We start from the raw sequence: 21,215 nt of genomic DNA, 5'->3' as shown, positions 1-21,215 counted from the left end.
TAATGTTGCCACCAGAGGTCTCTGCTGCATCAGTGCTGAACAGCTTGACTGCTGAGGTTTCTTGCAGTAACTGTTCTAATTGTGTGGCTGACAGACTTCAAGTGGGACACACTGGAGCTGCTCACTGTGAATGCTGTCCTGAGGAATAGGGTCCTACTGTCAGTGTGTCCCAAACAGCAAACAGCACATTTCTGTAGATCATATCAAAGAGAGAACATGTACCGTAGCCATTTTATAGTGTTCAGGACTGAAACATGCAATTATTGATTGATGTTATTTTTCCTTGGTGCACAGTGATACGATCAAAAATCTGATGATGTTTATATATATATATATATATATATATATATATATATATATATATATATATATATATATGTGTGTGTGTGTGTGTGTATATATATATATATATATATATAAAAATAAAAGGAGTTTATGCTAAATTAAATATAGCTGACATAATAGAATATATGGGGCAGTCGTGGGCTGGAGGTTAGGGAACCAGCCCTGTGACTGGAAGGTTGTTGGTTCGATCCCCTCGACTGACAGTCCTTGACCAAAGTGCCCCTGAGCAAGGCACCTAACCCCCAACTGCTCCCTTTTTCTGGTGATGGTCGAATTCTCAGTCGTAAACTTGCTTCTCTACAATACTGTTTATACTGTACTCGTGCAGTATTTGTCCAATGACAATAAACATGCATTGTCAAAAGTCCCAGAATGCACAGCAAATTGTAGGGAACAGTTAAAACAGTCATTTGCAAAAGTTTGGAGACCCCTGGTCAAACTACTTGTTTGGACTCCAATTTTTATTTATATGTGCTGAATTTGACGTATTGGAAAAAATAACCTTTGTATACGACACATTTTATGTTTCATGTTATTTTCTTTCCACCAAGATGTTCAATTCAGCAAATAAACAGTAACCATGCATTAAATGTAAAGAAGTGTGTTCTCTGTAGATGATGAGTGAAACTATAAATTAATTAACAAAAATGAATTTGACCTCAATTTTTTAAAACAATCTATACACTATACACTAAACCGTATACCATAATACAAAGAGGGAGAGCTGCCGTCTGTCAAGTGATCTAAAAATAGCCGACGACAGAAATTTCTAATTCAAATATCATTTCATTTAAAAAATAGTAAAGATTTCAATATTGTGCCCGTCCAGTGTTTCAGTGCAATGAAGGCGGCACATAGGATTGTGAGACAACTTAGTAGCGGAGAGATGAGTGTATGTACACATGGTCTCTTCAGGATTCTGCCACATGGAGGCTCCTCTGTAGCTGTGGTCATGACTTCCTGTCTTCAAGTATCTGAGGAGGCCACGTTTTTCCCATTTAAACGATCATGTCTAAAATCAACTTGTTTAGCTGTCAAATTTGCCATCAGACAAGTAAGTATTTTCATTCTCATTGTCTCAATGTACACACAATAAAACTGATCTGGCTGCATGGGTAAAATTAAACGTTGCCAAAATGATTACTGGAAAGTTCATTTTTTAAAGTTTACGTAAATTGTACGGTTTTTAGTGCTTAGCATGCATCTTCTGTAACCTGTCAAGCTAAACACTCTGAAATGCTGCTCATTTATGGCTAGGGTCAATAAAACCTTTCAGTAGCATCATAAATACAATGTTATTTGGTTGATTTGATTGAAGCAATTCAGTGTTAAAAGAATTACATTGGTCTATTAATTTATTTAATTTAGACCTGTGGGCAAATGTTGTAATTAAAAAAAAAAAAAAGATTTGTTTCTCCTTTTCCTCTGTGTTGCTAATTTCTATATTGCTAATACAGGAAAAATTTAATATCTGTGCTTCATATATATTTATACATATATATATTATTCATTCGGTGGACTTGGACAAATGTCATTTATACATCTAATAATCTGTAATAAGGTTACAACAAATGTACATTTCAAAAAAACAACAGCTCATAGGGGTGAAGGTTAAGCAATTACTTTGATTAATACTTTGTCAAGAAACTATGTGCATGTAAATGAGATTCTAGATCTACGCGCATGTGAATGAGATGCCTCGTAATGTCCTCACTATGGAGCTCAGCCACTCTCATAAGCATGAAAGGAGTTTGGAGAACTTGAAGTTAAATCCCAGGTTTGTGTCTGCGGTTCAACTGTGCACGCGTCATGTTGTTTCACGCCTGTGGGAGCTCAGGAACGCAGAAGATAGGTTTGGGACTTGTGTCCCGATGATGTGGTGGGTCTAAGAACGCGCGTGTGAGTGTGTGTGTGAGTCTGTGCGTGAGTGAGTGTGTGTGTGAGTGTGCGCGTGAGTGAGTGAGTGTGCGTGTGAGTGTATGTGTGAGTGAGTGTGTGTGTGTGAGTGTGTATTTATGTGAGTGAGTGTGTGTGTATGAGAGTGTGTGTGTGAGTGAGTCTATGTGTGAGTGTGTGTGTGAGTGAGTGAGTGTGTCTATGTGTGAGTGTGAGTATGTGTGAGTGAGTGAGTGTGTATGTGAGTGAGTGTGTCTATGTGTGAGTGTGTGTGTATGAGTGTGTGTGAGTGTGTGTGCGTGAGAGTGTGTGTGTGAGTGTATGTGTGAGTGAGTGTGTATGTGTGTGTGAGAGTGTGTGTGTGAGTGTATGTGTGAGTGAGTGTGTATGAGTGTGTCTATGTGTGAGTGAGTGTGTATGTGAGTGAGTGTGAGTGAGTGTGTATGTGTGTGTGAGAGTGTGTGTGAGTGAGTGAGTGTGTATGTGAGTGAGTGTGTCTATGTGTGAGTGTGTGTGTATGAGTGTGTGTGAGAGTGTGTGTGTGAGTGTATGTGTGAGTGAGTGTGTATGTGTGTGTGAGAGTGTGTGTGTGAGTGTATGTGTGAGTGAGTGTGTATGAGTGTGTCTATGTGTGAGTGACTGAGTGTGAGTGAGTGTGTATGTGTGTGTGAGTGTATGTGTGAGTGAGTGTGTATGAGTGTGAGTGAGTGAGTGTGCGCAGTCGTGCTGGGTGGCCCCGCCCCCTTTCTTCAGTGAAAACCGAGATTGTAGCGGAGGGGGAGGAAGGACCATGAAAGGAAAGACCTGGATTCGGACAGTTTTAGGGCTGTTTTTTCGCTGTAATCAAGTTCTTTCTTATTTAGGGCTTATTTTATGGGCAGAGGAGAAGAAATAAAACTTTAAGCAGAGTTGAAATAGAAACTTTCTCCGTCCACATGCCGCCCGTACCGAGCGAGGCTTGAACAAAGTTAGCTGAAGAGCTAGCCACTTAGCTCGGCGAGGAACAGCCGGGACTCGGGGTGGTGGTGGTGGAGGTGTTTGGGGGGCGGCTGGACTGTGGATCCTTCGTCTACCCGGCAGGCACTATTACTATGTTGCCCTCAGGAGGCAACTCAAGCTTCGGATGAGGTTGGAGTTAAGCTGCGAGGCTGAACCGGAGACCAAACGAGGGGAGAGTGAAGTGCGATGCCGCCGAGTCGCCCGGTTTTGTCCCTCGCTTGGCCGCGCTCGGCGCTCTGGAGACCCGCGGGCTGCTTTCTCCTTCTGCTCCTCCTCGAAGGGGCCCTGTGCCTCGCCAAGCCCGGCGGAGCGCCGGCCTTCAACGGCAGCAACCGCCCGAGCGTGAACATTTACATGAGCGAGGAGGAGGTGAAGAAGCTGCTCGGTATGTATCTCCGCTTTACGGAGTGTTGCTGTTAGAACTGAAGGCGAGTCTGCGGGGCTGGCGGAGGGTAGCGCCGTTAGCAGCAGGAGCAGAAGTGGCGTGAAGCCGAAGGTGCTCGTTTCGTGTCTTCAGAAACACGCCTGTGATTCAGGATTCAGGCCGCTGAAAAGTGTAAAACAGCGCGGTGTGGAGTTTACAGATAGATAACGACCCTAACCCGACTCTCCCCGCTCGGCTCCGAGCGGCCAGCGGCTGCTGGCTAACCGAGCTAAAGGCTAACGCGGCGTTAACAGCGCCGCTCCTGAGGTCCCGCTTCCAGGAGGAAGGAGCGGAACTCAACACACTAGAGTAGAAGTAGAGCGGTAATTTGGGGAAATGGTGAAACGCCCCAAGCGCGAGTTAATACAGTGAAACCGTCGAGTCCGGAGTCACCGGTAGGACAGCAGTGACCCTTCCAGTGAGTCCATCAGCGTAGAAGGTGAAAGAGACCGTCAACAAAATGTGAATGAAAGACTTAAACGAGGAAGGAGTAGATTCCCTCTCTTACAGGAATCCTTCAGTGGGAGGAAGAGGAAAGCTGTCTTGTGTGTAGAGGTTTCAGAGAAACTGGAACGAGTTGCTAACAGTTTGTTTTTGCTGCTCTCACCTGACTCGGCTCATCAACTCTAGACTCCATGAAGTCCTTCATGAGGGTTAAACGTGTTTTTGTTGGTGGCTCACGCAGCGCGTGCGGTGGCATGGGGGCTCTGTGTTGAATGGAGAACCACTGCACTAAGGAAGCCAAACACTGTAGTTTTGTGTCTCGTTCAATAAGTTACTTAAATTACTGGCTTTGGTTTGGTGCGTTGTCTGGACTGGACTTGTGTCCTGTATGGGGTTCTAAGCGATTGCTTATGGTATTGATTAGGCCGTTCAGATTACCGCTGAATGCACCTCATGATGATGTCTGATTGGAAGCTGGGATAATGGAGAGATTTATGCTGAGGTTTGAAAAATACCATTTAATAATGTCCACCCAAAGCCCGCTGCAGTGGACGCTTTTAGTGCTGAGTAGATTCTGATCGGCTCTGTTATTTGAGCTTTCCCACCTCCATGGGACCTTCATCTGGAAATCAGACGCATCAGACACCGTTTTTTCATGTTTGAGGTGTGTTATTTCTGAGATGCACTAGGTAGTCTGAAACTCCTTTTCATCGCCTGTGACGAAGCAGTGCAATGATCTAGAAAGTTGAGGCTGCTTGTAATTAGAGCTAGGAGACATTTATTGAGGGCGGTGTTTTAGTGTGATGGTCATGCTCTCGGAAAACTTGAATTGAACCACCTGTGACCCCAGTGGAAGAAATCAGATTGGTAATCAAAGTGTAAACTGTAAGTGAGCTCTAAAGCTCTTCTTTTTAGCTATATGTTTTAAACGCTTTTGGAAATTCAATTTGCTTTGCAAATGACTCTGATGTTTGATGTTCGATGGGGTTGAAGGATGTCTAGTATGGGGTCATTTTCTATTACTTCGATTTTTTTCTAACCCTAATGGGAAGCATATGAAAAAGGGACAGCTACTACATTGTGTTGGCAAGGGAGGAATGAGCTTTTAACAGCTCTCATGTGGTCCATGCCATAACTCAGTTACTCAAAGTATAACTGTAAAATATTGTTTTGGACAACTGAGCCCATCCTGAGTCTTCTGTGTCTCACAGGCCACCGTGTGTCTGTGAAAGATAAAGGGCTTGCACGACCTGCTGATGTTCAGAGGATGCCGGAGTTCAGCCTTTAGAAAACCCTCTTCCAGTTGACCTGGTGTGAATTGTTTAATGATTGTTTAGTGCTGGATGTTGGCGGTTCTGTAACCGGTCATTACTGTCAGAAGTGTCGCAGTATGCGGGTTAATGAAAGGCTTGTAGAGCTGCAGTATCAGCTTCCTCCAGGAAAAAGGAAACAGTAAGCAGGGCACGCTGGAGCAATCTAGTCTGAAATAGTTCCAGAGTTTCTCTGTGGGCTTGCGTACAAAGCAAGTCCCTGAAGTGGCCTGAGCCTAAATGTGTTTATATTTAAAGTAGAAATAAGAAAATCCAGGAGTGAATTTGAGGGTTGAGTTGTGTTGTTCCCACGCTGATAAAGACCCACTGAGAACAAGAACTTATCGTAACGATGACGAACACAGCAGGACGTTCTGGAGGAACAGTATCCAAATGGTTGCCAGCAATCGGAAACGACTTGATGGCACTTACAAACCATAGTATGACTAATACAGAAGCACAGATTCAAACTGCATGATGGTGTTTCTGCTTTTTCGTTATGGCTGTAGACAACGGCGAATCAGATGTTCCGTATATTTTTAGTGTATCAGCGATAAATTCTGCCGCCGTCGATAATTCACGATGGCCAGCCGAACAAGCGAGAGAGAAATCTTCGGCTGTTACCAGAGATGTTCGCAATTCAGCCACGTTATTTAGTGCGCTAGCTAGAATACTTACTGTCCAAATGACACGTTGACCTATAATTTTAAGTTGTCGTCTTCCTTCGGTTCAGCACCACTTCTGTAAAGGAAGGCTTGTTATTTGAAGCTGTATCGAACTTGCTGAAGTTGCGGGTTGGGGGAAAACAGCACTGCAGTGATGCCTCTGCATGACCGCAGCAAAACTGACAGTCACACAAAATACTGGAAATGAAAGGTTTTGTTTACTGCATTAAGGCTGGTGCTGCCAGTATAATTAGTTCTGTCTGTTTTGTGTTTCTCATGCTGCAATTTCACTGTCAAGTCTCGATTCCTGGTCAGTTCGGGGTGAGTCCTGTTTGAGTCAGGAGTCGCTCGGCATCCAGCTGGACCAAGACCCAAGTTAGAGTCGCTGACTCAAGTCCTCATCTCTGGCTCTCAGTGTCAGTTATGTTCATAGTTGAGTAATATTGAGTAAAATGTGTTGTCGTAATCCACTTTGCCTACTAATGCGGTTTTTACTCGAGTATTTGTGGCTGTCGTTACTCGTTTGTAAGTGTGTGAGTAGCTGGCTGTGTCTGTCTTTGTCTCTGAACGTGGCATTTCTGTATCTGATCAGTGTTGATTGAGGAATGCTGTGGTGGGCTGTTTACACTCGTTGACAGTCATAATCAGATTGTGAATATCAGCGTGTCTCTATTTCTGGAATCTGTCTTGTGAAAAAACATCTCGAAATGCTGCTTTTTGTAAATAAAAAATAAAAGTAAGTGGGGTGACTGCCCCCCATAACACTCTGCGTTACTGCGTTCAGACCTCTGCTCTGTCTCTCTCTCTGGTCTCCCGGCCATTTTCCCCTCTTTTCTCTCTGTTGGTAATTTCAACCCACGTCCTTGTGTGTCTTGCCAACATGGGTTGGCTCTGCCAGGAGATTTTGCGTCAGAAAATACGCTGACAGTTTCTGGCAAAATGTGATGACTTGTGTTTTGATTTCTTTAGGTTGGTTTGTGGTGTGATTGAGGATGAGGGATGTTGTGGGCATGATGGCTGTGATCCAGATTGAAATCGGTGGGCAAACAGCTTGCTCAGTGAGTGATGCGCCTCTGAACTTGAGCCTTTGTCCAGCGATGCTTGGTTGGTCCACACTGGTTACATTAAGCATGTAGTGGATTCTTCAGCTGCTTTCAGTAGTGCACTGTCCCACTGAGTTCCTATTATAAAGGACAGCATTGGTCTCTGAGTGTTGGGTCTATTTTTAATGTTTTTCAACTCTATTTAATGCTATTTAATGTTTAACAGCTTCTGCCCTGAAGTACAAAATGATTTATGATGTTACAATGAAAATGAATTGGTGTGGATTAACTTAAAATAATGTATAAAAGTAATATTACCATCCAAATCTATTGCTAACATATTTGGTATTAAAATTGTGTTTTGATTGTTTTGCTCTTTCACAAAATGTATGTATTAATGTAGTTTTAAAGTGTGTGTGTGTGTGTGTGTGTGTGTGTGTGTACAATACATGCATTATATCCTAATAACACTAGACTTATAGTTAAGCATTGGTGATGTGCACGAGTCCTCAAGCATGTGGTCAGCTGTTCTTCTGCTAAGTTCGAAGAAGCCTGTGCAGTGTGACAGTTTTGTTTATTTTTTGTTTTATTTTTATATATTTATAAGTAAATATATTACTTAATTACAAAGGAAGTCCAGTGCTTCACTGTGAGTGGATTGCCAGAGATGTGTTGGTAAAGACATCACTGGTGCAGTTGTAACTAGGCTAACTATTCTAGCTGGCGTTAACTAGAACCATAAACAGCGAAATATTTTCCCTTCTCGGTGTGACCTCAGTCAACTACTGTGTTGGCACATTGTCCAATGAAGAGACACAAAGCTTTATTAAGTAGATGACTGGTCATCACCCGTTAGTGCTACGGTCAGCATTGGCTCATTTAAGGCAGCCTTTGTTACTCAAGTGTGTCAAAATGTTTTCCTTGGATATTTTTCAGTAAAATAATTTCTCATCATCTTGCCTGAAGACCCCATTACAGCCGCTGTCGGTCACAGATCAACCACACAGTGTCGTTCTGCCTGAAGTGAATTTGGGGCCATTCTTTGAGGGAACAGACTCTTAGCTCGACTCTTTGTGTAGGTACTTATCTTTGGAGATCAGCGGCCTCCTGTTGTGGACGCTTGTAGCCTGAGAGAATCAGGTGTCTGCTTCTGTGGAGTGCAGGAGTCTTGATTGCCACTGATGTGGTTTAAGGAGCTTGTAGTCTGACTCACGAGGATCATGTTCTGCCTGCTAAAGCTTTTTGGGTTCTGGTTAAAAGGCCATGCATTTTGTTTCATGCAGCTGCTGTCTGTCTGAGTTCTGATTATTGGTTTGATTAAGTTCTCTGATACTTGTGAAGTTGATCTGACCTCAGATGTTCAGACAGTGTTTGTGATTGTGTAGATCTCTGAGCTGGAATCTCATTTTGCCAAAGCTATTTCAGTGCAGGCTGCCAAAAAGGATAAACTTGAAATTTCTCTTTATCTCGTGCACTCTTGCTCTCTCTCTCTCTCTGTCTCACACACACACACACACACACACACACACTCTTGCGCGCACACACTTTCTCTCGCTCTCCCACAAACGCACACTTTCTCTCGCTCTCTGTCTCTCTCACACACACACACTCTTGCGCGCACACACTTTCTCTCGCTCTCGCACAAACACACACTTTCTCTCGCTCTCTGTCTCTCACACACACTCTTGCGCGCACACACTTTCTCTCGCTCTCGCACAAACACACACTTTCTCTCGCTCTCTCACACACAGACACGCTCGCGCACACACTTTCTCTCGCTCTCGCACAAACACACGTTCTCTCGCACTCTGTCTCACGCACACACTTTCTCACGTGCTCTCTTGCACACACACTTTCGCTCGCTCTCTCTCTCTCGCGCTCTCTCTCGCGCTCTCTCTCGCGCTCTCTCTCGCGCTCTCTCTCGCGCTCTCTCTCGCGCTCTCTCTCGCTCTCTTGCTCGCTCTCTCGCTCGCTCTCTCGCTCTCTCATCACTCCCTGTTATTTCCTTTCTGTCCCTCTTCAGGGTCTCTGGAGTTCTGTAATTCCTTTCACAGATCTTAATCTTCTGCCAGTTTTTTTCAGCCTCTATCATCTGCTGCAGAGCAAACAACTTCATCCCTTTTACATACATCAGGAGGGCTTTCCTTTGAGGATGGATCTGATGTATGTAAAGGGAACCCTGATTGCTGATTTGTCTTGTAAACAGAGAGTGACTGCTAGTGATGAACGCTGGAGTTTGACGCTTGTATTTACTTTTTATTTACGTTTGCATTGCAATGAGCCCTCTGTGGAGCTCAACCCAGTCCGACACAAAGTAAACATATTGAAAATGGGATTTTCATGCAGACGACTTTGGTGGTAGGCATGGAGTTTGTTGCTCATGTTTTCTTCTAAAGTTTTGTCATAGTTACTGCTTACTTCTTTAAAGACTTGGTGATTATGGTGAAAATGTGAAAATGCTTTCTCTTAATACCAGTGTCACATTAGCTGTTCAAGAGTTGGCCTAGCTGTCCAAGCGAATGCTGTCAGTCAGAGATATGAACTTATTCTGTTTGAAAAGACTATTTAAGACAAATGTCCACTTTTTTTGGTATTGGCTCCCATCACTGAGCAGCACAGGGCACATTTTCCATCAGATGGACAACTCAGAACATCGAAACCTTTGTTTTTAATAGTAGTACACATACCACAACACTGTAAATGCATGTTGCCAGTCACTGACTTCCAGTGCTGCTAAACTGCTCACAGTATTTCTTTTACTGCATCAGTAGTCCCAGTTTTTCTTTTTCTTTTTTCAGTTTAGTGAACTTACTCGTGCTCTTTGCAGTCTGTAATCAGTCGGGGGTAAAAACACTTTATTGCAGCTATAGTGTTTTAACCTGGAGTCACCTGTGAAGAAAGTGTTGATTTTTTTGGGCGTCGATTCTGTGTTCAGGTGACGACTTTGATTGGCTGACTACACGGTCGGGGTGGGGGCTTGTGTGACTGGGCAGAACACGTGCAGGGACGGCGTCAGGGTCTTCGTTGCATGAGCTCAGAAATGGCTGCCGTGGAGCGTGTGCAGCGTCGTGTATCAGCAGTGCTGTGCAATGCATGTAAACAAGTTCCAGTTTGTTTTTAAAACCATACTTGTTTAATTTGAATGAAATAAAATCAACCTTATTTATTTTACCTAGGAGCAGTTTACTATTCCCACACGTGCGCTGTTTTCACGCTGAAAGAGGCAAGTCGAGAAAAGACTAGGCTAGTAATGTCAGCAGAGGTAACAGACGGGTATCGTCTGACTGTTTATGTAAGATCTTTGTGTAAATTTCAGGCCACTGTGTCTTTCTGTGGTCTTGATATGCCGTTAAATTAATGCTGTAATGGCAAAAATGCTGTGTGGGGCACTGGGAAACTGAGCAGAGCTCAAAGTCAGTTTCAGATTGCCATCACGCATCAACGCAGAGTGTCAGTGCCAGTGCACACATTTTTGGATGTGGTGACTTGCTGTATGCTATACTTACACATTTGAGCCAGAGAAAGAGAATGGAAAGAGTCTGCTGTGGCAGGTCAACCACTGCATGCAGCAGGAGGTGAGGTAAGGATTTATATTCACAGCTTTGTTACACTGAGTGTTTAGTGCTTTATTGACGATGCTGTTTTGCTGGTTGAGCAAATTTACAGTATTTTAGCTTTAACCGTCTGATACAGACCCATCAGAGACGTATAATCTGCTAAAAGTCAGACAACTTGGTGCTCAGCCTTGAAACGTTACCCATGTAACCTAGAAAATTCTTTATTTTTCAGGAGCTTAGCCAAGAACTGATGTCTTCAGTTGTAAAAGGGATGCAGACATTTGTCTGGAGGGCACATCATGTTACTCATGCCTTTTATTGAGAGGGGAAAAAAACACAAATGGCAGAGACTTAAAGTTTCACAAATTCTCAAATTTAATTTATGGCGACAGTTATCGCACGTGAACTGTCAAGGAAATTGCTGGTTTGTTTTCTTGGTCGACTTAAAAATAAAGCCAGGACCACACCACAAAAAGCCAATGACTTTACTCGGGGACAGGCAGTCAGTCTGAGGTCTTGACCTCAGCTAATGTTACTAGCTGTGTCCCTTTACGAGTGAATCTTTAAGAGTAGAGTGTAAAACGAGCTGAAGTTTGACGTTTTCTTCCACGCGTTGTTTGCGCTTCTCATGCGCTGTGTGGCGTGTTAGACGGCTGTAGAAATCTTTGTTTACTTCATTGGACTAAACTGATTCGAACCCCTGACCAAAGCATTCGATGCAAGCTCCATCTCGCCTTCAGCTTTAGTGTAGAGTGGTAAACGGTGGTAAACGTGATGATGTAGAACATTTGAGAATCTAAATTTACTGATCAACAATCCTGATTTACTGCTTTTTAAAATGATTTTTAATTCGTACTAATGATAGGTTTATTATACGCTGATGAGCGTTCATGCGTGTGAAATTAGCCAGAATAAATGTCTTATGACTTCCAAGGTTGGAGGCGGACGTCTCTGCGTCTGTACGCTTACCTAAACGTGACGTTTTGTTGGTTGCAGATTAGAGCATATTTTTCCCATGTAAGGTCCCTTTGCTTCCTCTGTGACCTCAGTGTTTTTTCTGCTTTGTTCATTCTGACGACTGTAGAGCTCAGGGGGAGAGCACAGACCTGGCTTTGACTCCTCTCTTAGTTTATTCTTGTACTCAGTCCAAAACTTTAAATGACATGAGAGTAAAATGTGAACTATGCAGGCCTCCTCTGGCTGCAGACGTACTCTGCCCTCCAGTGTGTGTGTTATTCTGGGGAGTGTTGGATATGCTCAGTGGATGATGCTACGTGAACGTCTGTCAACAGGAATGACTACAGACATCTTGATGCTTTAGGCTGTGTTTACTAGTTACTATTAGTTAAAAGCAGCATTGAAGTTTTTCATGAAAGGCAAACGTTTCTTATTGGGCAAAAGAATGAGGATTGTGATTAAGGCATGATGTATTACGTTGGGGTTATTACGGGGGTTACAGTGCAAAGCAGTTTATACGCTTGCCCTTTTTTCTATTAGAGTAAATTTGGACTTGAACTCTGCGCTTGTTTCAGAGCACTTGTACACCATCAAGGTACATCAAACACTGAGTCTTCCCGTGTCCAGTCTCGCTGCGCTGTGCTCTGCTGTGGCTGATCTGTCCAGCGTGTGTGTTTTGTGCACTACCTCTCTGAAGTGTCATTTTGCATGGAGCTGGGCATCTGACCATGCTTTAGGTCTGTTCCTCGTGTGTATTCTTTTTAGTGATTGGTTGTCTCTTGCCTTTGGTTTGGTCTGGAATCTTGTGGGGATTTCCTGTGTACCCTTCAGGCTCTGTTGGCTCCCCCTCCCTTGATTTCCCCAAAACTGGTGTAAAGCCTCAGAAGGCTATTGAAGGGTGGCACTGAGGAGTACTGGATGTGTTTGCTGCCATGACTAGGTGAAGACCCCCTTCTGTTACTTTATGGTCTTAGTTTTAGATTCATAAACAAGCTGAAAAAGATACTTCAGTATTTCATTTAATCAGATCTAGGTCAATCCATAAATGGACTGGTTGGCTTATTTCTTGTTCTGTCCCGTTTCTTTTCATTGTAGCAGAATGTCTTGAGCCGCGTTGGGGAATCCCTGTCATTGTTTAGTTAGAGAGAAATTCACATTGCTATAGCATGACACTTATTTGCCTCCAGATGGTTGACATACCTCCACACCGTCTCATCCCTGCACCCTCTGTTCCATCTCTGGGTTGACCTTGGCTCTTGGCCTCAATCTTTCATGTCTTCACTAGCCGTTCTCTCTTAAGCGCCTTGTTAAAAGTGACAGTTTAAGGGAGGTGAAGTATGAATCAAGCCAAGTTCTTATCGGCAGAACGTGACACCAAAAGAAAAAGATGGACTAGTTGCTTATATAAATTACTTTGTGTCTGGTTAGTCCTGTTTATAAGGCTGATCCTGATCCTTCTAACAGGAGGTGGGAGAGTAAAGATAAAAACCAGTCGCTGTCTATGTGGTTATATGTTGAGCGATAATTTAAATGTTTCCCTAAGCGCATCATGTGCCTGAGCGCCACATTAAAAACATGTCAGAAGTCTTTTGAGGGTCAGAGGTTTAATGCATATCAAGTTTAGGCTATGTTTAGCATAATAAGTAACTTGGACATGTGTTCCTAGGGAAAAATTGGTGTCGAGCCTTTTTACGTTATGTGGATGTTCTTCAGAGTTGCACATCTTAACAATGTACCTTTTGTGGGATCTTTTTTAGGATGCTCATTTACTTGATGCCCCCATCTTGTACACAGAATTACTTTAGCAGTACGGTGAATTTTGACCACCCTTGTTGGTGAGCGTAGGCTGAATTGCTTTTCAGTACCCTGTTAGAAATAGAGGGACAGTAGATGTACATCCTACATTCAACAAGCTACAAACAATGTAAATGTTCCCTCAAAGGTTCCCTCAAACCTTAAATAAGTTTTTCCCAGGCGAAAAGTACATATTTGTACCTTTTTCAGAACCTAGTGTTTTAAAACGGAACAAACAGAAAAGCCTGGAGATGAGACGGGGTGTGTGGAGTCAACTTAGAAGATATCATTTCAATGGATTATGGAACAGTTATGTTCCCTGACTAAAGGTACTGAGATGTACCTTTGAGGGTACCAGCCCAGTGATGAGAGAGGTACTGCCCCAGTGACAGTAAGTAAAAGTTTATGAAGCTTTGTGTAAGGCCATTCTCCTGTTTCTTCTTTAAGAACACTCGACAAACTCCAGTTTTGCTCATGTGAAATTTGGCCCCCCTCCTCTTTAGGCCATGTTACAGTTCTTTTGACAATGATTAAGGGGTGTTTTCAGGCAGGGCACTCAAAATGCTAACTAGGTTGCATGGTAGTATTTTGTCAGGCAGAACTAAAGTAAAGAGGCTCTTGTTTGTGTGGTGCAGTGCTGCAGCAGTGAGAAGCCTACCCTAATTCTGATGGGCTACAAGGGAAAACCTGATGTCAGCTTCTTTCCGCACAAGCCTTGCTTCAAAATCAAATAAATAAAACAAATGAAAATAAAACTGCAATAATCTCAATTGAAATATTCAGCACTGATCATGAACAGCCCGTTTTAGTAGTTTAACGGGAGTATGTATATATTTACTGTCAGACTATATTGATGGGTTCATCTTGTGCTTTCACATACGCAGTGGCAGCTATAGGCATAGCTCCTGTGGCTGTAATTAATAAAAGGGGCTTAGTTTTAGCGTAGACCACACTGCATTCATTACCAAGCTGCCACAACTCGGCCAGGATAATCTGGAGCTTTCTTCCTCAAAACAGTGAACTTTCCGTAGAGACTAAGCCAGACCTCGTAGGCCAAAGGATCCTTCAGACACTTGCCCCAGAAAGGCAAGGCAGGTCTACAGGAAACTAATGTTCATTAATGAGCTGAGAACCAAGCCCATAGTGTGCTGAAAAAACAGCCTGCTGCTACTCATAGGTTGATCAAAACCCCGGTGCTGGACTCTGGCCAGGAGAAGACGTGAACAGACTTGAGATGGAAATTTGGAATGCGTGATAGACCCATTGAAAGTGTTCTAAAGAAATGCAAATTCTCCGTGTCCCTTTGCTTCACACGTTCAGATGGTTAACTTCTGAGGGATGTTTGTAGTGGCAGGGTCTGCATTCTGAAAGCACCTAACCCACAGCCTGTAGCTCCATAACGTGGTGGCCTGCAGTTGTAGTTCTAAAACTTCAGTTAAAAATGTGAGTTCATTTGATGGCGTAATGGTCACCATGGAGCTGCTTGTGTAGACCACATTAAGATCTCAGTCAGCCCACTTAGATGTGGTTTCATGGCTCGTGAAAGGCAGGCAGGTGTTGTGGCTGTCCCCCATTCAATTACTGTTGACGCTCTTAGTTTGGAAAGCACTCTCAGCCCCCCCAGGTAATCTGGCTGCTATAGATGGATTTAAAAGCCTGAGCCCCGTGCTTGTCTTGTGTGTTCCATTACTTTGAAGAGAGGTTGTCTTAAGGTTGAAAGATAGCCATAGGATGTCTTGTTTGTTTTCCCCCTTTCGTTCCTGTTCTCCAAAGGCTTTCTGTTGTAGTGTTCTTTGTTCATTGCTTTTGCAAGCATGTGGAATTCAGTGTACTTGAAAAATTGCCCACAAATCCACGATTGAATGAACAGTGCTTTTGAGTGCCATGTGCTCAAAAACGTTTTTTTTTTTTAATGGTTAACTCTTGCTTCACTGTACTTTCCTTAGCATCACTGTCTAGCGAGATTATTAGCCTGCTAACTGAACCACCTCCACCGTACTCGGTTTAGTTTATGGTTTAATATTTATTGGGTTGTGAATTCTGCTAGTTTGGTCTTGCTTCTTAATTGTCTGGTCGTTAGAGGGCTGAATTCTCCGTTTGCCAAAGGTGAAGACACAGTGTGGAGGTGGGGATTTGGAAGCCAAGAGGCAGTAAGGCCTTTACAGTTCGTGTAATGCGGCATGTTCACAGGTCTTTGCAGTCTTCATACGTGTATAGGTTAAGGGATGCTCCTGCCACTTTAGTAGTTTCTTAGACGTAGCAATAATAGATAAAATATTTAATGTTTTTTTTTATCCAACATAGATTATTAATATGGTCTTAACTACAGCTTTAGGGTACTTAATGTTATCTTCTCCCTGAGTATTTAATCATTTAAAAGGTGGTCCGCTTGACCTCATAACCAGTTTCATAACAGTGTTGCATTGTGACTGTGTGGTCTGCGAACACTGTGCTTGGGAAGTTGACTGTACTGTGAAAGTGTAGGAATCTTTAAAACATCAGTTAAGGGGAAAAATTTCCAGGCAAATACTTTCTGCATCATTACCTGTTACCGCCCTCTGAAGCAAATCTGACTGTGTTTAAACCGTGTGTTAGAGAGGTGTTATACTAAGGCTGTTCCCAGGATGTTCCCAGAATCTCTCCAAACATTTACCTTAAACTAGGAACCTGTACAACACCTGTTTGGCCCACGTGGCAGAGACCTGCATTACTACAGTATTGTGCCTCCTCAATCCTGTGGCCATAGAAATGATCACAGGTGTTTTTGTCCTGTGAGTGTAAGAGTGACTCAGTAGTGCTTTAAATTGGCTGTTGCGTCTTTGTTGTGTTGGCTTCCAGCACATTGGCTGATGAGTAAAGCAGTGAAGCAGAGTGGCTTTGCTGGTCTCTGGGGGTTTTTAGTAGTTTTACCAACGGCATCTTGTAAGAATTCCTCTAATGGCTGTAGGAGGCCAGAAAAAAGACATGTCTTTGGAGATGTTGTACTTTCTGCCCTTCGGTTTCTGTCTGTGTCATTATGTTTTACTGCAACAAAGCCTGTAAATCCTTCACTGTAACCCCCAAAAACATGCATGCTTGAACTCATCACATCGTCTTGCTCCCTGTAAAGGCTTCTGGGGTTTCCCCTGCTTTCTGCCCTTAGTCAGGTGGGCCCACATCAACGACTGATGTCCAGCCAGAGAATTTACACGAAATCTCCGAAAGATACATTTACATTTCTGTGGCCTGTTGGTTAGATCAGGGTCAAGGTACGACCGTTTGTGTAGCATTTGAAACAGGCATGCAAAGTCCTTTGGGGGAAGTTCCTGCCTCAGCTTTCTATCCCAAAGCCCTTCGGCCAAGGATATTCTTTCCAGATTCTTCCTTTCACATGAATCATCAATGGTGTGTATGTTCTTCTGCACATACTGTAAATAACTGGACTGTTTAGTTTGCTGTTTCATGGAAGATCCATCAGTACCTGCTGAGCGCAAGGGGCTCTGTAAAAGATTTTTTTCCCCTCCCCTGCCCTGTTTGTTGCCTATAATAACATATCAAATATCTCGCTCATGATGGAAGACCTGATACTGGTCCACTGGAATGTCACCTAGCCTATAACTGCCAAACACTCAGTATCCAGTAAAATCATCTTGCCATTAAAGACTCTTTAAAGCTGCTTCTTGAATAACAAGCCAGCGCTTGGCTCTATTGACAAATGCCTCTGCAGTGACCATATAGTCAGCTCGACTTGAACATGTGCCCAGAGCCAGAAAAAAGCAAAGGGGTGGGGGGGATGGGGGCTTTCAGGAGGAGTGAGCTGAAAGATGAGTAGGGAGCTCTTACAAAGCGAGCCCGTGAATAGGAGAGGAATGATTGTCAGTACTATTCACGTTTCTATGCCTGTCCCTTTTAGGACTGCCACAGTGAAAGGAGGAGGGCCTCCTCTTTTCCTTCTCTCAGGTCATTTGTACACAGCACACTACTCTAGCTACCAAGAATGCGTCTTCAGCACCTGCTTTTCTCCACGCTGCTTCCCCTTCTTTTGGATTCTGCAGTACTCGTTGAGATGCCTTGCTCTTTGCCTGCTTAGTCTGTCATAAAGCAGCAGCAGTTTCGGTTCTGCCAGCAGTCTGTTCCACTTCCCTTCTTGCCTTGAACTGTGTAAGAATTCGGCAAGCCTGAGGAAACTGCTGCCATGTTTTAGCAAACATTATGTTCTTTCCGTCCTCCTCCTCTTTACTAAGTGTAGTATTCATCAAGTGAAAGGCACGTTATCCTTCCTTGTTCAAGCATCTTATAGTAAGCCCAGGAAATGATTTGTGTACCAATATAACGTGAGGAGTGTTTAGATACAAAGTTGTTGACCCTCATCATTCCCGGGTTTTGCCCCAGTGCCATTCATAGAGCAGTCAGTGTGAAAACCGTGCAGCTGAGAGGAGGAGAAGGGCCACTGTGTTGAAATAAGCCTGCATGCTCCTCAAGAGAAAACCCACTTAACTCTTTGTAATTGGCATCACAGAAGTTCCTCGTTTCTGTTTTAAGACTTAAATCAATTTTGTGCAAAGCTTTACCTCTTATTATGTTCCTTTAATCTCTTCCCAGTGCTTTTCTTCCACTTTATCCACTAGACACTTAGTGATGGTGACAAACATGAAACCAGTGAAGATATTTGTAGTTGCTAGCTGATAGTCATTAGTTTCAGTAAGGGTCCACCAGTGGTTCCTCAACAGCGTACAGGCTAGTCACGTTTTCAAATGAGGCTAACCGGTCTGATTGTGTGCTCCGTGGATAAACGAGTAGAGGATTCTGCTTTTATATATTGTTCTGGTTGTGTGACTCAAGAAAGAAGAAAATGACTATTTTGAATTCAGAATATACCTCTCCTTTTACCAAGCTCTAAATTACTTTCATTCTAGGTGACTGTCCACTCTGGCCTGGCGCCACACTACTAATAACAACCCCCCCCAGAGTATAACAGGGAGAGAAAGTCTGTGCTTTAACTGTGGCCCCTGCTGAACTCTAAGCCTCCAGAGGTCAAGCCTTCACTGTGAAAGGGTCTCAGCCCACGTCTCACTGTGGTGAGGGTTACTTTCTCCAGCCGTGCGAGTGACACCACTGCCGTTTCAACTAACCCCCTATTACTCTGCCAGCCAGACCAGTGTGTATGCCTTTTCATGTCTGCTCCATGATGGTGTAACCTGGAAGTGGTACAGTCACATCTGAAAGTGCTTTTCGGTCCTTTACAGAGCTCAGGCCTTAGCTAGTCTGCCTGCTGGCTTCTAGGTTACTTTTAGCCCACACCTGTTTGGTATTACACTGATTGCCCTCCTGACCATCTGTGCTGATAGGACAACTCTAGCAGTGAGGAATTCTCCACCAGCAGCAACTCTACTGTTTTCTATGATAATGAGGCCTAAACCCCACAGTGAAACAAGGGTGGGGTCTGTCCTTCTAGCCTTTCTCCAGAAAGCTGATTTAATTTGACACTACCCCCCTCTTTGTGCTTCACCAGCCAAGTGTGAGTTTGGCTTTCCTTAGACCTTGAGTTGGGAACAGTTCTTACTTCTGCACACTTGACCCACCAAAAAATTTACAGCCATCATAAACTGATTAGGGGAATGATGATGCCCTGTAGAAATCCAGTTCCCATTAATTATATTACACATTTATATGTAAATGTATAGCATATAGTTTTTTATTTCCTATGTGCAACTGTCACCATGAGCAACAGTGCATTACTGTGTTACTGAAGTAGGTGGCTTTTGTTGTTCCTAGGGCTGGGATAACTTGATGCCTATACAGTCATAGCTATAAAAAAGCACAACTTTTTAAGTGGTAAAAAATCAGTTTTTAGGATCTGGCTTGATAACATGATCATATTTATTGTTACTATGGAAAGATTCCGCCACAATATGCTCATCTCAGCATAGTATCGGTATCGTCAGTACATAAACACTTCCCAACAAATATCAGAGAGCAGAATTACTCCTGTTTAACTGGATTTAGTTTAGTACAGTGTGGGACATCATTAGATTCCTAGTATATTGATTTATATTTTATAGTATATTTAAAGGTGGCACTACTTTGTCTGTTCTAACTTATCAAAGAAATATAGGCATTGAGACATTGTGTGTCCGCCAGATATTATGTTTATAGTATAAACGTATCTCTAAAGTAAAAAAAGTCTTGTTTTACCTTAAAAAAATGAACACACTACACTTTTTATATAATTCTTCATTTTGATTTATTTATATTCTTATTCTTTTTACTTATGAAGGTGTTAGTCTTCCAAAAACTTCAATCTTACCTAGAAGTCCTTTGAAAACAGTAGTAGATGCGTTCAGAGACACTGCACAGTACTGTAAACATTATACTGATGAATGTATGAGAGTGGCAGATCATTTACTTTCATCCTCCGAAGACACATTCACCAAGTTTTGCCCGATTCCTCTTTGAATCTTAAACATGCTCACAAACATCAGATTGATCCTCTCGTAGGGTCTGAAGCACAACTGATAAAGGTTCTTCTGCGTGCTCCAATTTTACTGTTCAACAGACAACATAATTTGTGTATTTATACAGAGCGAAAGTGGGGTAGGAGGTGTGGGAATATGTTCACTCATTGCAGCGAATTGTGGGGCAATCAGAGAAGCAATGTTCGGAAATTAAGACATGCTGCTGTTAATAACTTGCTTATGGCATGTAATGTGGCCGGCCAGTCTTGGGGAATTTGGTTCATACACATTAAGTGTTCTTTTATACCAGCCAGCCTTGCTTTTTACCTTTTATTGATCTTGTGCATTTCTACATATAAACATGTTTATTTAGCTGATGACATTGTTCCATTGGTCTCTATCCAATGGCCAGTCTTTTTGTTTTCTAATGAAAAGCAGACAGCGTGTTAGTCATTGGTATTTGGGTGGGCTGGTCGTCTGAAGGTAGCAAACCCACTCATTTCCTTTTCCCTGGAGTATCAGGCAAATAAATCCTGTAGCCCACCCCAGCCTGATAGCAGTACACCCTGAGAGCACTTGAAAGAGGAGAATACATTTGGGGGTGGAATGTAAGAATCTCATCATGTTCATGCACACTCAAACATAAACATCCACCTAATCTCTCAGTCAGACAGATAAATGTGACTTTGAACAGGCATAAAGTGCATTCATCTGAGGTTTGTTGGCCCTGACTCTGCTACCTGGGTTTTTGTTATGAATGTCTGGTGGCTAAGCTTGTATGGGAGCCCTCTCTTTCCCTGGCTTAGTGTCTGGGACATCTCCCATGAGTGTGGCTGTTGTTTGTGCACCGTGCACTCGGGCGTGGAGGATGAACCAGGCTCTGAGTACAGGAAAGCCTTTGTATTACCTGTGCAGACTCCTCCACCTGGCCCCTACTTTTTGTTCTGGCTTTCCAAAGACAGCTATGTGATCTGCAGTTTGTCACTTGTGCACTTATTTCAACTTGTGCACTTCTGTGTGTGTCTAAAAATTACAAAAAAAAAAAACTTGCGTGACTTTTTTTCCCCTTCTTTTCACTATAAACCACTAAAAGCCAAAGATGGTTTATCTCTGCCGTTAAATTCTCTGTTCTTAATGTGGCTTCTAAGTGTTATGTTTGTTTAGATAAGCAATAGAAAGTACTTTTAGCGGAAAGTAGTAGAAAGTCAGAAGTAGAATTACAGAGTTTGGAGGTGAGGTAAAAAGTAAAAGATGGTGTTTATTCAGCTGAAAAAATGACTTATGCTTTCCTTAACGATGGCCTAGCCAGCTGTCAGTGGCACTCATCACAGTACAGGTTTTATTTGG

At 43.0% G+C, this 21,215-nt stretch overlaps 1 protein-coding gene across 3 annotated transcripts in view; it reads left to right on the top strand.

Moving 5' to 3' along the window:
* Positions 1-3,001: 3,001 nt before the first annotated feature.
* The window catches only part of ryk (receptor like tyrosine kinase), a 59,315-nt gene continuing 41,101 nt past the window's right edge, over positions 3,002-21,215 (top strand). For all 3 annotated transcript variants that reach the window (XM_017698002.2, XM_017698003.2, XM_017698001.2), the window contains exon 1: positions 3,002-3,625. In XM_017698002.2, coding sequence (XP_017553491.1) covers positions 3,427-3,625 — 199 coding nt within the window. In that variant the 5' untranslated portion in view covers positions 3,002-3,426. The remainder of the gene's footprint in view (positions 3,626-21,215) is intronic.

The sequence above is a fragment of the Pygocentrus nattereri genome, chromosome 26 (assembly GCF_015220715.1).
Source record: "Pygocentrus nattereri isolate fPygNat1 chromosome 26, fPygNat1.pri, whole genome shotgun sequence".
Taxonomy (NCBI): Eukaryota; Metazoa; Chordata; class Actinopteri; order Characiformes; family Serrasalmidae; genus Pygocentrus; species Pygocentrus nattereri.
This window is presented reverse-complemented; position numbering and strand designations above follow the sequence as displayed.